We start from the raw sequence: 17,130 nt of genomic DNA, 5'->3' as shown, positions 1-17,130 counted from the left end.
CCCTATATACACATCATACAAACATATTATATACAACACTATAACCCTATATACACACACATCATACAAACATATTATATACAACACTATAACCCTATATACACACACATCATACAAACATATTATATACAACACTATAACCCTATATACACACACATCATACAAACATATTATATACAACACTATAACCCTATATACACACACATCATACAAACATATTATATACAACACTATAACCCTATATACACACACATCATACAAACATATTATATACAACACTATAACCCTATATACACACACATCATACAAACATATTATATACAACACTATAACCCTATATACACACACATCATACAAACATATTATATACAACACTATAACCCTATATACACACACATCATACAAACATATTATATACAACACTATAACCCTATATACACATCATACAAACATATTATATACAACACTATAACCCTATATACACATCATACAAACATATTATATACAACACTATAACCCTATATACACATCATACAAACATATTATATACAACACTATAACCCTATATACACATCATACAAACATATTATATACAACACTATAACCCTATATACACATCATACAAACATATTATATACAACACTATAACCCTATATACACATCATACAAACATATATACAACACTATAACCCTATATACACATCATACAAACATATTATATACAACACTATAACCCTATATACACATCATACAAACATATTATATACAACACTATAACCCTATATACACATCATACAAACATATTATATACAACACTATAACCCTATATACACATCATACAAACATATTATATACAACACTATAACCCTATATACACATCATACAAACATATTATATACAACACTATAACCCTATATACACATCATACAAACATATTATATACAACACTATAACCCTATATACACATCATACAAACATATTATATACAACACTATAACCCTATATACACATCATACAAACATATTATATACAACACTATAACCCTATATACACATCATACAAACATATTATATACAACACTATAACCCTATACACACATCATACAAACATATTATATACAACACTATAACCCTATACACACATCATACAAACATATTATATACAACACTATAACCCTATACACACATCATACAAACATATTATATACAACACTATAACCCTATACACACATCATACAAACATATTATATACAACACTATAACCCTATACACACATCATACAAACATATTATATACAACACTATAACCCTATACACACATCATACAAACATATTATATACAACACTATAACCCTATATACACATCATACAAACATATTATATACAACACTATAACCCTATACACACATCATACAAACATATTATATACAACACTATAACCCTATATACACATCATACAAACATATTATATACAACACTATAACCCTATATACACATCATACAAACATATTATATACAACACTATAACCCTATATACACATCATACAAACATATTATATACAACACTATAACCCTATATACACATCATACAAACATATTATATACAACACTATAACCCTATATACACATCATACAAACATATTATATACAACACTATAACCCTATATACACATCATACAAACATATTATATACAACACTATAACCCTATATACACATCATACAAACATATTATATACAACACTATAACCCTATATACACATCATACAAACATATTATATACAACACTATAACCCTATATACACATCATACAAACATATTATATACAACACTATAACCCTATATACACATCATACAAACATATTATATACAACACTATAACCCTATATACACATCATACAAACATATTATATACAACACTATAACCCTATATACACATCATACAAACATATTATATACAACACTATAACCCTATATACACATCATACAAACATATTATATACAACACTATAACCCTATATACACATCATACAAACATATTATATACAACACTATAACCCTATATACACATCATACAAACATATTATATACAACACTATAACCCTATATACACATCATACAAACATATTATATACAACACTATAACCCTATATACACATCATACAAACATATTATATACAACACTATAACCCTATATACACATCATACAAACATATTATATACAACACTATAACCCTATATACACATCATACAAACATATTATATACAACACTATAACCCTATATACACACACATCATACAAACATATTATATACAACACTATAACCCTATATACACATCATACAAACATATGATATACAACACTATAACCCTATATACACATCATACAAACATATTATATACAACACTATAACCCTATATACACACACATCATACAAACATATTATATACAACACTATAACCCTATATACACATCATACAAACATATTATATACAACACTATAACCCTATATACACATCATACAAACATATTATATACAACACTATAACCCTATATACACACACATCATACAAACATATTATATACAACACTATAACCCTATATACACATCATACAAACATATTATATACAACACTATAACCCTATATACACATCATACAAACATATTATATACAACACTATAACCCTATATACACACACATCATACAAACATATTATATACAACACTATAACCCTATATACACATCATACCGCTGTAATATATACTGTACCAAAATACTGCCTCCTGTTTTCTCTACCCCTCACTGTCTCATCTTGAGTTTTTTTTTTCCCTTACTATCTTTCAATGGTTCCTGCTTTCTCTAACTCAGTCTCTTTACCCTCACTGTCCCACCACATTCTCTCTCTCCCCCCTCACCGTCTCCTGCTGTCTCTCTCTTTCCCCTCGCCGTCTCCTGCTGTCTCTCTCTTTCCCTTCGCCGTCTCCTGCTGTCTCTCTCTTTCCCTTCGCCGTCTCCTGCTGTCTCTCTCTTTCCCTTCGCCGTCTCCTGCTGTCTCTCTCTTTCCCTTCGCCGTCTCCTGCTGTCTCTCTCTTTCCCTTCGCCGTCTCCTGCTGTCTCTCTCTTTCCCTTCGCCGTCTCCTGCTGTCTCTCTCTTTCCCTTCGCCGTCTCCTGCTGTCTCTCTCTTTCCCTTCGCCGTCTCCTGCTGTCTCTCTCTTTCCCTTCGCCGTCTCCTGCTGTCTCTCTCTTTCCCTTCGCCGTCTCCTGCTGTCTCTCTCTTTCCCTTCGCCGTCTCCTGCTGTCTCTCTCTTTCCCTTCGCCGTCTCCTGCTGTCTCTCTCTTTCCCTTCGCCGTCTCCTGCTGTCTCTCTCTTTCCCTTCGCCGTCTCCTGCTGTCTCTCTCTTTCCCTTCGCCGTCTCCTGCTGTCTCTCTCTCCCCCCTCACTGTCTCTCTCTCTCCCCCCTCACTGTCTCTCTCCCCCCTCACTGTCTCTCTCCCCCCTCACTGTCTCTCTCCCCCCTCACTGTCTCTCTCCCCCCTCACTGTCTCTCTCCCCCCTCACTGTCTCTCTCCCCCCTCACTGTCTCTCTCCCCCCTCACTGTCTCTCTCCCCCCTCACTGTCTCTCTCCCCCCTCACTGTCTCTCTCCCCCCTCACTGTCTCTCTCTCCCCCCTCACTGTCTCTCTCTCCCCCCTCACTGTCTCTCTCTCTCCCCTCACTGTCTCTCTCTCTCCCCCCTCACTGTCTCTCTCTCCCCCCTCACTGTCTCTCTCTCCCCCCTCACTGTCTCTCTCTCCCCCCTCACTGTCTCTCTCTCTCCCCCCTCACTGTCTCTCTCTCTCTCCCGCCTCACTGTCTCTCTCTCTCTCCCCCTCACTGTCTCTCTCTCTCCCCCCTCACTGTCTCTCTCTCTCCCCCCTCACTGTCTCTCTCTCTCTCCCCCTCACTGTCTCTCTCTCTCTCCCCTCACTGTCTCTCTCTCCCCACTGTCTCTCTCTCCCCCCTCACTGTCTCTCTCTCTCTCCCCCTCACTGTCTCTCTCTCTCTCCCCCTCACTGTCTCTCTCTCTCTCCCCCTCACTGTCTCTCTCTCTCTCCCCCTCACTGTCTCTCTCTCTCTCCCCCTCACTGTCTCTCTCTCTCTCCCCCTCACTGTCTCTCTCTCTCTCCCCCTCACTGTCTCTCTCTCTCCCCCTCACTGTCTCTCTCTCCCCCTCACTGTCTCTCTCTCCCCCTCACTGTCTCTCTCTCCCCCTCACTGTCTCTCTCTCTCTCTCCCCCTCACTGTCTCTCTCTCTCTCCCCCTCACTGTCTCTCTCTCTCCCCCTCACTGTCTCTCTCTCTCCCCCTCACTGACTCTCTCTCTCTCCCCCTCACTGTCTCTCTCTCTCTCCCCCTCACTGTCTCTCTCTCTCTCCCCCTCACTGTCTCTCTCTCTCTCCCCATCACTGTCTCTCTCTCTCTCCCCATCACTGTCTCTCTCTCTCTCCCCCTCACTGTCTCTCTCTCTCTCCCCCTCACTGTCTCTCTCTCTCTCCCCCTCACTGTCTCTCTCTCTCTCCCCCTCACTGTCTCTCTCTCCCCCTCACTGTCTCTCTCTCTCCCCCTCACTGTCTCTCTCTCTCCCCCTCACTGTCTCTCTCTCTCCCCCTCCCTGTCTCTCTCTCTCCCCCTCACTGTCTCTCTCTCTCCCCCTCACTGTCTCTCTCTCTCTCTCCCCCTCACTGTCTCTCTCTCTCCCCCTCACTGTCTCTCTCTCTCTCTCCCCCTCACTGTCTCTCTCTCTCTCCCCCTCACTGTCTCTCTCTCTCTCCCCCTCACTGTCTCTCTCTCTCCCCCTCACTGTCTCTCTCTCTCCCCCTCACTGTCTCTCTCTCCCCCTCACTGTCTCTCTCTCTCTCCCCCTCACTGTCTCTCTCTCTCTCCCCCTCACTGTCTCTCTCTCTCTCCCCCTCACTGTCTCTCTCTCTCCCCCTCACTGTCTCTCTCTCCCCCCCTCACTGTCTCCTGCTGTCTCTCTCTCCCCCTCACTGTCTCTCTCTCCCCCTCACTGTCTCTCTCTCCCCCTCACTGTCTCTCTCTCTCTCCCCCTCACTGTCTCTCTCTCTCTCCCCCTCACTGTCTCTCTCTCTCCCCCTCACTGTCTCTCTCTCTCCCCCTCACTGTCTCTCTCTCTCCCCCTCACTGTCTCTCTCTCTCCCCCTCACTGTCTCTCTCTCTCTCCCCCTCACTGTCTCTCTCTCTCTCCCCCTCACTGTCTCTCTCTCTCTCCCCCTCACTGTCTCTCTCTCTCTCCCCCTCACTGTCTCTCTCTCTCCCCCTCACTGTCTCTCTCTCCCCCCCTCACTGTCTCCTGCTGTCTCTCTCTCCCCCTCACTGTCTCTCTCTCCCCCTCACTGTCTCTCTGCCTCCTGCGGTATATACCCCTCACTCACCCCTCTTGGTCAGATCGTAGCCCACGAGCAGGAAGTAATCCGCCAGCCGCGCCATAACCGGTATATCGGGGTAGCTACTTCACCCCTGGGCTCCTTCCGCCGACGCCATGTTGATGCCAGCCGGGCTGTCAGTGCGCATGCGCGCCATTGGGCGGGGCTGGGCGCTGTCAATGCCGGGTGTGGGCGGAGCCAAACCGTGACGTCACAGAAAGCTGTGCAGCCTGTGAAACTATGCGCGCCGGGAGCGTGACCTTACGCAGTTTACGTACGCGTGCATAAATAGGCGTTGTGCGCCGTTGTTGTCATGGTGACATGTCGTGCTATGGTATCACTCTGCTTCAGCGATATACAACTTGTGGTTTATGTGACTGTCACCTGCCATTTCCCTCCCCATCACATACTTATCGTCTTAATCCCCTCTCCATCACACTCTTACTGGCCTAAGCCCCTCCCGATCACATATTTACCGTCTTAAGCCCCTCCCACCACACTCTTACTGGCCTAAGCCCCTTTATATCACATACTTACCGTCTTAAGCCCCGCCCCATCACACTCTTACTGGCATAAGCCCCTCCCCATAACACTCTTACTGGCCTAAGTCCCGCCACATCACACTCTTACTGGCCTAAGCTAAGCCCCTCCCCATCACACTCTTACTGGCCTAAACCCCTCCCCATCACACTCTTACTGGCCTAAGCTAAGCCCCTCCCCATCACACTCTTACTGGCCTAAGCTAAGCCCCTCCCCATCACACTCTTACTGGCCTAAACCCCTCCCCATCACACTCTTACTGGCCTAAGCTAAGCCCCTCCCCATCACACTCTTACTGGCCTAAACCCCTCCCCATCACACTCTTACTGGCCTAAGCTAAGCCCCTCCCCATCACACTCTTACTGGCCTAAACCCCTCCCCATCACACTCTTACTGGCCTAAGCTAAGCCCCTCCCCATCACACTCTTACTGGCCTAAGCTAAGCCCCTCCCCATCACACTCTTACTGGCCTAAGCTAAGCCCCTCCCCATCACACTCTTACTGGCCTAAACCCCTCCCCATCACACTCTTACTGGCCTAAGCTAAGCCCCTCCCCATCACACTCTTACTGGCCTAAACCCCTCCCCATCACACTCTTACTGGCCTAAGCTAAGCCCCTCCCCATCACACTCTTACTGGCCTAAGCTCCTCCCCATCACACTCTTACTAACCTAAGCCCCTCTTCATCACACTCTTACTGGCCTAAGCCCCTCCCTGTCACAATCTTACTGGCCTAAGCTAAGCCCCTCCCCATCACACTTTTACTGGCATAAGCGCCTCCCCATCACACTCTTACTGGCCTAAGCCCCTCCCCAACACACTCTTACTGGACTAAGCCCCATCCCATACTGGCCTTAGCCCCTACCCATAACACTCTTACTGGCTTAAGTTCCTCCCCATCACATACTTACTGGTCTTAGCCCCTCCCCATGACACTCTTACTGGCTTAAGTCCCTCCCCATCACAGACTTACTGTCCTAAGCTCCTCCCCATCAAAGACTTACCAGCTTAAGCTCCTCCCATTACAGGCTTACTGGCCTAAGCCCCTGCCCCAAATTTACCGGCCTAACCCCTCCCTCGCACAGAGTTACCAGCCTAATCCCCTTCCTGGCAAAGAAACACAACCGAAGCCATTCCCTGACACAGACTGACTGGCCTAAGCCCATCCCTGTACGATACACACTGCCTTAGCCCCTCCCTGACCCCAGACGTACCAACATAAGCCCCTCCCTAACCCCAGACTTATCAGCCTAAGCCCCTCCCTAAACCCAGACTTACCGCAGCGCTGCCCATGGGTACAAGGATTACAAGTACAATGGAGAAACAATTCAATAAGAGGCAACATTTTACAAATACAGAGGGAATTAAGGGCCCTGTTCCCATGGGAATTTACAATCTAGATACTTGATAAAAGCCCGTCACCATTTTGTGGGTGGAGCCGTATTGGGAGGGGAGGAATGATGGGTGGTTAGTGGGAATATTGTGGGTGTTTCTGGGTGGGGCTAAAGGAAATTCTGTAAAAAGGGACATTTGGCTGTCTCAGAGGGACAAAGCTCAGAATCAGGGACTGTCCCTCTCAAATAGGGACAGTTGGCAGGTCCCAGACTACCTTGCCTAAGACCCCTCCCTACCGTCCTAAGCCCCTCCCTGACCCAGACACACACCTCCTAAGCCCCATTCTACCCAGTGTAACAATCATACTTACTTAGTATGTGTATATACCTTTAAGAAACATCCCCAGTTTTAAATAGGAATTATTTAGTTAATTAAAGTTATTTTATTTAGATGTATTTAAATTATATTTAAGTTAGGGGGGTTAGGGTTAGACTTAGATTTAGGGGTTAATATATTTATTATAGTGGCAGCGACATTGGGGGCGGCAGATTAGGGGTTAATAAGTGTAGTTAGGTGGCGGCGACATTGGGGGTGGCAGATTAGGGGTTAATAAATATAATGTAGGTGTCGGCGATGTTGGGGGCAGCAGATTAGGGGTTCATAAATATAATGTAGTTGGCGGCGGTGTCCAGAGCAGCAGATTAGGGGTTAATAATATAATGCAGGTGGCGATGATGTCGGGGGCGGCAGATTAGGGGTTAATAAGTGTAATATTAGGGGTGTTTAGACTCGGGGTTCATGTTAGGGTGTTAGGTGTAGACATAAAATATATTTCCCCATAGGAATCAATGGGGCTGCGTTAGGAGCTGAACACAGGTGTTAGGTTTTTTTTCAGCCGAATCTGCCCCATTGATTCCTATGGGGAAATCGTGCACGAGCATGTTTAGACAGCTCACCGCTACCGTAAGCAACACTGGTATTGAGGTGAGATGTGGAGCTAAATTTTGCTCTCTGCTCACTTTTTTGCGGCTAACGCCGGGTTTGTAAAAACCTGTAATACCAGCGTTGTTTGTAGGTGAGCGGTGAGCATAAACTAAGCGTTAGCACCACAAGCCTTACAGACAAAAACTCGTAATCTAGCCAATAGTTTCTTAGAGGTTAATTATCTCTTAACTACATGTATATATTAAAGCAGATCTATGTGCAGTGATTCCAACATCTTTAATCAATTGCTATTAAGCGCTGCAACATTTCAATCTTATTTATATTGTGTAAAAGTCCTACATTTCAAACTTTGTTGTGAAACACTGCCGCCTTGTGGTTCATATGTAAAATTCCTGAAAATATACAAATCTGCAGTTAAAGGGACAGTCAACACCAGAATTTTTGTTGTTTAAAAAGATAGATAATCCCTTTATTACCCATTCCCCAGTTTTGCATAACCAACACAGTTATATTAATACACTTTTTACTGCTGTGACTATCTTGTATCTAAGCATCTCCTGACCGCCCCTAATCACATGACTTTTAGTTATTATCTATTGACTCGCATTTTAGCCAATTAGTGCAGTGTCTGCCACAACCCACGGGCGTGATCACAATGCTATCTATATGCAGGGCCTATGATTACCCAAAAACTGAACTCTCCTATCGGGCGAGTAACTGCAAAAAATTACCAGCCCGCAGGAAAATTTACTCGCCCGTGCGCATTCTGCATATGTGTACATTATACATTAAAAAGGACAAAAGACACCTTGTTGTTATAATCTCACAAACCTGTATTCTTTATTTTTGTATACATTCCTGACATTGGTCCAATTATACAATCAATGAACTATGGAATAGTGCAAAATTAGACTTTTAGTGAACTAGTATTGATATATTTTAAGCAAATTTGAAAATAAAATTAGTAACTGAGCCTCAGCCATTGTATTGAAGTCAATACAGAAAGTAACTGATCTATGCTGCACATGAAACATTGTTGAAACTGTTAACAGATGTCAATCTGAGTCAGAGTGCTCTGGGAAGTTCAACTCACAATCATAAACCTCATTAAAGGGACATTAAACACTTTGAGATGGTAATATAAAATGATAAATTGTATATAATAAAACAACTCTGAAATATACTTTCATTATTTATTTTGTCCTCTTTGCCTGTAATTCCATTCTGAAATTGTGAGCTTTTCAGTTCCTGTTAGAAATGGAAGTGCAGAACACTGTTAAATCCAGCACAACCATTGGCTGCACACTCTAGTGACCTATTTATAACTGACCCTAATTGGCCACAGCAGAGAAGATAACACAAGTTACAACATGGCAGCTCCCAGTGTTTTATAGACACTAAAACTTTACACTTATTTTGTCACTTTTTAAACAACTAATGAAACTTTAGAAAATACATCTACATGTTAGTCATGGACTAATCTTTTCTTTGAATGCATCATTCTATCTAGCGTGTATTTAGTGTTTAATGTCCCTTTAAGTCTTGACACCTCAAACTCTTCTGCTTGCTCCTCATCATTTTCAAGATGATCAAAAGGGATTGGAACCTCTGCAACCTCAGCAATTACTAAATTTGATGTTTCATTTGTAGACCTTTTGTATGTGACATTTCTCTTTTTTGGTCCTGCTGTTGCCCAATGCCTTACTGCATCACTTGGATCAAATTGATCTACTGGTACAGAATGAAGGTTTACAATCATTTAATCTGACAATGTTGAAGTTATGAGGGAGGAGCGCCAGTCACTTTTGATCATCTTCATTTTGGAAAAGCCTCTTTCACATTCTGATGTGCTGACTGGCAAGGTTAGGATCAAGTCCATCAAACTCAGAAGATGGCCACATTTATCTCCGAATTCTCTGTTGAGTTCAGGCCAGGTGACCGTTTTCAGCTTCTTCTCCCAGTCATTCTTGTTATACAAACTAGTCTTAAGAACTGTCCATTCATTCACTATTTCCCTACAACTAACACCCTGTGCCTCTAGTACTGGTTGAAACTGACTGGTCAGAGTTACAATGTCTTCATTGCCAAAGTCTGGAAGAAAGAAAACAAGAAATTCCTTGCAAACATGTTTGATGCATATTTTTTTTGCTCTAGTACTAAAATAAACTATACTAATTAGGACATATTAAACAAAATATATGTAATATTCATATATTTCATATTAAACAAAATATATGTAATTCATATATTTTTGTTTAATATGTCCTAATAATATTTTACATGATTAGAGAACATCTCTAATTACATTTTAAATGTAGAAATACCTTCTGAGTTTTCTTTGTCAGGCCATGTTTTGAAGGATGTCACCGATGTTGCCTGAAGAACTCCTTCTTCAATGTCTTCAAAGCGATCTTCAAAGCTGGACTGTATTGCTTCCAGAAACTTCTTTTTTGAACTCTTGAAGGCATCATTCTTTCCTTTCAACTCAACTCCTTCAAACCTTGCTGTGCCTTCTTCATCATACTGAATAGAATGAAGAAGTGACCCAGGTACAGGCCTGGAACATATATGAACATAAGAACAAAACCTCTTATAGAACAAAACAAAAAAGTACATACCTCTCTTTCAGAGCGATCAGTATTTTTTTTGTCACTTCCAAACTGTTGTGGACATCTGCAACACTTGCATTTCGGTTCTGAAGAGTGTTGGACAAGTTGCATAGCTGTAAAAGCACATCATACATGAAACAAGCATACTGGACCATTGACAGACTTGTAGCAGCTCTGTAAAAGCATCTGGCCTTTGCTTGCTGTTCTCCTCTCACACCTTTTGCATCAGGAGATTGGACCTAGAAATAAAGTAGTATACAATACATAATTGCCCTACTTATCTCTCATTTTTTATTCTTTCTTTTTCTCTCTCTCTCTCTCTCTCTCTCTCTCTCTCTCTCTCTCTCTCTCTGGGATTTGGTTTCTCAATTTTGAGAGACAGAGAGAGGGAGGGAGAGCTAGAGAAAGGCAGAGAGAGTGAATGACAGCAGCACAGGAGAGATAAAAGGAATAAGAGGTAGGGGGAAAGGGACAGATAGGGAGGAACAGGAGTGGGGAGGGTGAAATGGAGGGAGAGAAAGGGGGCTTGAGAGACATGGGGAGAAAGCAAGGGAAGGCTGGAGAGATAGAGATAGCAGAGGGAAAGGGCAGAGGTCTGCATACCTGATCAAGATGTTGTATAATTGCTTTGTAACCTTTGAGGAAATGGTCAAGTGCACGCCAGAAGTGTCTACCCATCGTGTCCCATTTGCTCGTGTAGGCAATAGTGGCCTCATTTTCAAAGAAGCATAGCTGTTCTTAAGATTTGCACGGTTGAGTGCTGACTTGTGATAAAATAAATATAACCCTAGAAGTAGATCCTTTAACTTCTGATGACTCTCATTATTGGCTGCTGTGTCCCTGACACTGAGCTCCAAGCGGTGACTCATGCAATGAATTGCAACAACGCTTTCTCTGTCCTTTTAGCTTCTGCACAACTCCTCCATTTTTCTCCCCAGCATCACTGCTGCTCCATCAGTGCCTATTGCAACTAGTTTCTCCTTCCACGACTGGTCAAGGTGTTGTGTAACTGCTGCATTTACTGCCTGAGAAATGGTTTCAGCATCAGCCTTTTCAACTGACTGCAAAGCCACAAATCTTGTGTGTACCTTGCCTTCTATTGCAAATCTAGCATAAATAATTTCTTCCTCCACCACTGCACTATCAACTGAACCATCACACAAAACGGCAAGTAACTTGGCAGCTGCATATTTTGTTTGTGTATGTTTTCTTTCTTCCTGTGCAATAAAGTGTACAAATGACCGTGCTGATATGGCATTAAGATAGGTATCTCCCACATCCAGACCCTTCATTTTGTCAAGTCTGTAGAAACAAAATAGTCAAGAGATAAAAATTAGCATTTGGGATATAAAAAAGTAATATAAACCAAGCACACAGTTATAGGGAAAAGTCAAACAAATAAAAACATACACTTTACTTACTTGCACAAATCTGGAAAGTCAGAGAAAGGCCTCGATTTAATGGCAAGGAGATGAGCGTTGCGAAACAGTAGTTTTAGTTTCTCTGTCTGTGCCTTTGTCATGGTAGCGATTGCTTGTCAAGCAGGTGTTTCAGTCTGCTTTAATTTTCGGTTTGACTCACACTGGACACTCCACAGATGCCCTGATGAAAGCTCATGTGATCGAATACCTTCAAGTTTCATTGTGCTGCTACCTTCCACAAATGCATTCCGTTTGTTTGAAAATGCCTGGCATACACTACATAGCATAATCTGTTTTGAGCTGTTGTACACAAGCCACTCTCTCTTTTCCCCCTTATCATTAATCATCCAGCTGTCTTTGAATTGTCTCTCTCTCTTTTCCTTTTCATATTGTCTGGCCCTTTCTCTCTTTTCTGCATCATCTACCTTCTTCTTCTTTGATGGTTCACTGACATTATTAAGATAGCGCCACATCATATAGCCATCACTTTGAAATGGAACAGGATTTATCAGTACCTGAGCTGCAGTGTCTGCTACCGGTATTCTGCTCCCAAAAAAATAGTGCGTATGCTGTGACATTGCTAAGGTAACTTCCAGAAGCATGGTCGGTATGTCAGAAAAATATACAGTAATGCAAACCTGAGCAGCACTTTCTTTCATTATTTCCGCTGCTATTGTATTCCATACAAAATTGTGCATCAGCTGCAACATCGCTAACAAGGTTCCCCACAAAACATAAAGTGTCTGCCGTTAACGAGGAGCTTTGCTGTGACATCAATGTATCATCCGGAACACAAGCTTGTATCAATGCTCCCAAATAAAAGTGCGTATGCTCCCTAAAAATACTGTACGCCCTGATGTGACATCACTAACAACGGACAAGCAAGCTAGATGGAATTAATGCGCTGCGCAAGCTAGATGGAATTAATGCGCTGCACTAGTATTGCTAGTCTAGTTGTAGTATTAAGGCGCTGCAAAAATAGTGCGGGAAATAGTGCGGCTGCAGTATGAATAAAAAAGAACACATTTTGCCCCCCAAAAAATAGTGCAAAGCTGCCAATGGTGAGATCGCCAGCCGGGCTGGTAAACTGTAAATTTTACTTGCCTGCAGGAATTTTTACTCGCCATTGGCGACCGGACCGGTCTATTCATATGCGCTGTATATGGTTTACCTGAACTACTCTCCCCTGTTGTGAAAAGCAAATACAAAACATGTGATTAGAGGCGGCCTTCAAGGGCTTAGAAATTATCATATGAGCCTTTCTAGGTTTGCTCTCAACTAGAATACCAAGAGAACAAAGCAAAATTGTTGATAAAAGTAAATTGGAAAGTTGTTTAAAATTACATGCCCTATTTGAAAAATAAAAGTTTTCTTTGGCCTTGACTGTCCCTTTAAGATCCATTTAAAGTACCTGAAATCGAAACCTTGATTGGTGGCTGCACATAGATGCCTTCTGTGATTGCCTCACCCATGTGCATTGCTATTCATTCAACAAACGATATATAAACAATGAACACATTTACATCATACAAGTATTCTAATGTTGATAGTGTGGCCAAAAGCGCCTGCCTAACAGCGGCTGGGTCTGAGTGAGTGAACTAGTGGACAACTTGTTAAGCTGGAAATAAATATTTGTCATTGTGGGACCTACGCAAGAATGAATGAATTAGCGCAACATCTATAACGCTGCCATTACAGTCATAAATATGAATTGTCTTGCTTGTAACAATGTTTCAAATCAGAGGTTAAAAATATATATGAGTTGTCTTACTTGTAACAATGTTTCAAATCAGAGGTAAAAAACTCTCCAACATGTGATGAAGATATTGACAAGAGTACACGAGATGTAGCAATCACTTTGTTTATATTGAGTTATCAACAAAATACAGGTATAATCACAGGAGATGGTGAATGGTGATATATAAACTAGATAATGGGGAATAAATCTCAAATGTATCATTTCTAACTATATGTTCATGTTAGTATCGGTATTCACTTTGTAAAGGCCCTGTAACAAAGTGTTTATTGCCTCCCAAATCTATCTAGTGCAACTATGTGCTTATGTTTAATATATAGTATTTGATATAAACTTCGGCCTGAGGTGATTAATAAATCACGATTTTACGTGCAGTGTATCATACAATACAATATGTGAGGCTGAAATGTGACAAATAATCAAAAGAACAATTCTGATAAAATAAAATCATGAAATCCAATGTGAAAAAATATATAGAAGAAAAAATCCAATGTGAAAAAAGACGATGTGACAAATGATGTGAAAAAGGAAAGTGTCCAATACACAATACAAAAATAAGTATCCAAAGTTAGCGAACTCCAATTGGTCCAAACGATATTCGCTAAGGTGAAAATAAAGTGTCAGTTATATCAAAAGTATCTGATGTGTTGCGGTGAAGAAGTCTTGATAAAGGCCTTTGAGAGGCCGAAACGCGTCGACCACTGGTAAGCACATTTTCTTTATTACTTTTATTGAAAACGGTCTACACTATTATTTTTTCTTTCATTACAGAAGGACTAAACAAACAAACATTTATTAAGGGAGCTCTTTGGATAATCCAGTCCTCCCCTATTGGAGCACACTATTTTAATATCATTTGGAAAAACTTTCTATTTTTGGCACAATTAGCACCTGACATTTCACTGCAACACATCAGATACTTTTGATATAACTGACACTTTTTAACCTTAGCGAATATCGTTTGGACCAATTGGAGTTCGCTAACTTTGGATACTTATTTTTGTATTGTGTATTGGACACTTTCCTTTTTCACATCATTTGTCACATCGTCTTTTTTCACATTGGATTTTTTCTTCTATATATTTTTTCACATTGGATTTCATGATTTTATTTTATCAGAATTATTCTTTATCAGAATTGTTCTTTTGATTATTTGTCACATTTCAGCCTCACATATTGTATTGTATGATACACTGCACGTAAAATTGTGATTTATTAATCACCTCAGGCCGAAATTTATATCAAATACTATATATTAAACATAAGCACATAGTTGCACTACATAGATTTGGGAGACAATTAATATAATAATCACTTTGTTACAGGGCCTTTACAAAGTGAATACCGATACTAACATGAACATATAGTTAGAAATGATACATTTGAGATTTATTCCCCATTATCTAGTTTATATATCACCATTCACCATCTCCTGTGATTATACCTGTATTTTGTTGATAACTCAATATAAACAAAGTGATTGCTACATCTCGTGTACTCTTGTCAATATCTTCATCACATGTTGGAGAGTTTTTTACCTCTGATTAGAAACATTGTTACAAGCAAGACAATTCATATTCATATTTATGACTGTATTTTTATGCAAATTTGCTAATGCATGGATCCATGTATTTATGTTTTTAAACCATTGTTATTAAACTACTGTTTTTACTAAGTCACTGCATATATTGTGAATCACAAGAAATTGTTTAACAAATATTCCAGCTAAGCAAGTTGTCCACTAGTTCACTCACTCAGACCCAGCCGCTGTTAGGCAGGTGCTTTTGGCCACACTATCAACATTAGAATACTACCGTTTGACAGCTAGGTGTCATCCATCCAAGAGCCTAAGGGTCCGTAACTAACAGGTGCTAGGTGTAAATCTTCTTACATCATACAAGTACATAGGTAGGTTGTTTAAAATTGGATTCTCTCTCTGAATCATGAAAAATTAATTATGGCTTTAGTGTCCCTTTAACATCAGGATTTAAACATAATATAACATTAGGAATTCCGTATAATTATAAGATATCATTAGTAAATATTCTAGTTGTCGCTTTTTTTGGAAGGAACAACAATGCTCTACTGCTTTATATAAATGAGCATATGTGGGAGAGAATCACAATACATACATATATATATATATATAACACACATCACACAACATCAAAGCACACATTTATCTTTTTAATCAGCACACAATAAGAATATTGCAAACTAGAACAAGAGAACGAAGATTTGGAAAGTAGACAGGCATGTTGTGAATATGATGACATTATCTAAGCTTCAACCATACAGATTCCAGTATTAGTGTATTAGAAAGGATAAAGTAGCAGCGACTTCCGGCTGGGGGCGGAGTGAACAGGTAGCAGACAGGTAGCTGCCGCCTCGCTACGTCTCTCCAAACACAGGAGGAATAACATACTCCAGCCTGCCGTAGGGTGCCTTGTCTCAGCAGTAAGACACTAAGACCGGCACAAGATTCCATGGAATACGGAGGAGAAGTCCCTTATTCGGCTTAGCAATGCTCTTTTCGCTAAAGCGCACTGCCAGGAAAAGCCTTGTAAAAACAATAAAACCCTGAAAATCGGACTTAAAAAAACAACTGAAATAATCCCTGCGGGGATACTGCTGACAGGTATACCCTGGTGCAGGAACAGAGACATTGTAAGCAGATGCTTAACGATATAGCTCCATGAACGGAACTTCTCCATTAGCCGATCTACTGGTAAAAGTGAGGTGTGCAGTGAACACCTGTGGAGGGAGCCAATCCGGGAGAGATTTAGAAACACACCTGCATTGCAAGTGAATCCGAGTTGTGTTACACGCCTGGAAGTGGTGTTTGGTCCCCTGAGCAATTTTCTCCCCCACCTGAAGTGTCTGCTGGGAACAAGCACAGAGTGTGCGGTGGGCCACTGTTGAGAACCGGACTTAAATACCTGAAACAATCCTCGCCTGCTTACTCCAGACGCTGATACTCTGCTGTGAGAACAGAAGCATTGTGAGTGGATATCCCGCGTTATAGCTCAGTGATTAGGATTTTCCCAGTAGACGGTGTACCGGTGAAAGAGGGGTGTGCGGTGAACATCTACAGTGAGACC

General features: G+C 41.3%; 2 protein-coding genes across 2 annotated transcripts in view; both read right to left on the bottom strand.

Moving 5' to 3' along the window:
• Nucleotides 1-5,576, bottom strand: part of SBF1 (SET binding factor 1) — a gene marked incomplete in the record, with an annotated part of 739,370 nt that extends 733,794 nt beyond the window's left edge. Inside the window, 1 exon segment of the mRNA XM_053716293.1 lies at nt 5,433-5,576. Within this exon segment, the coding sequence (XP_053572268.1) occupies nt 5,433-5,487 (55 nt within the window).
• Nucleotides 5,577-10,002: 4,426 nt separating this feature from the next.
• Nucleotides 10,003-12,374, bottom strand: LOC128662500 (zinc finger protein 862-like). Its single transcript, XM_053716279.1, has 5 exons — nt 12,274-12,374; nt 12,088-12,154; nt 10,862-11,091; nt 10,568-10,800; nt 10,003-10,334 (listed from the first exon to the last, which is right to left on the bottom strand). The coding sequence occupies exons 1-5, from the start codon at nt 12,372-12,374 to the stop codon at nt 10,003-10,005; spliced, it is 963 nt and encodes a 320-aa protein (XP_053572254.1).
• Nucleotides 12,375-17,130: the final 4,756 nt, after the last annotated feature.

The sequence above is a fragment of the Bombina bombina genome, chromosome 6 (assembly GCF_027579735.1).
Source record: "Bombina bombina isolate aBomBom1 chromosome 6, aBomBom1.pri, whole genome shotgun sequence".
Taxonomy (NCBI): Eukaryota; Metazoa; Chordata; class Amphibia; order Anura; family Bombinatoridae; genus Bombina; species Bombina bombina.
Note: the sequence above shows the minus strand (reverse complement) of the source record. Positions and strands in the feature narration are given on the sequence as shown.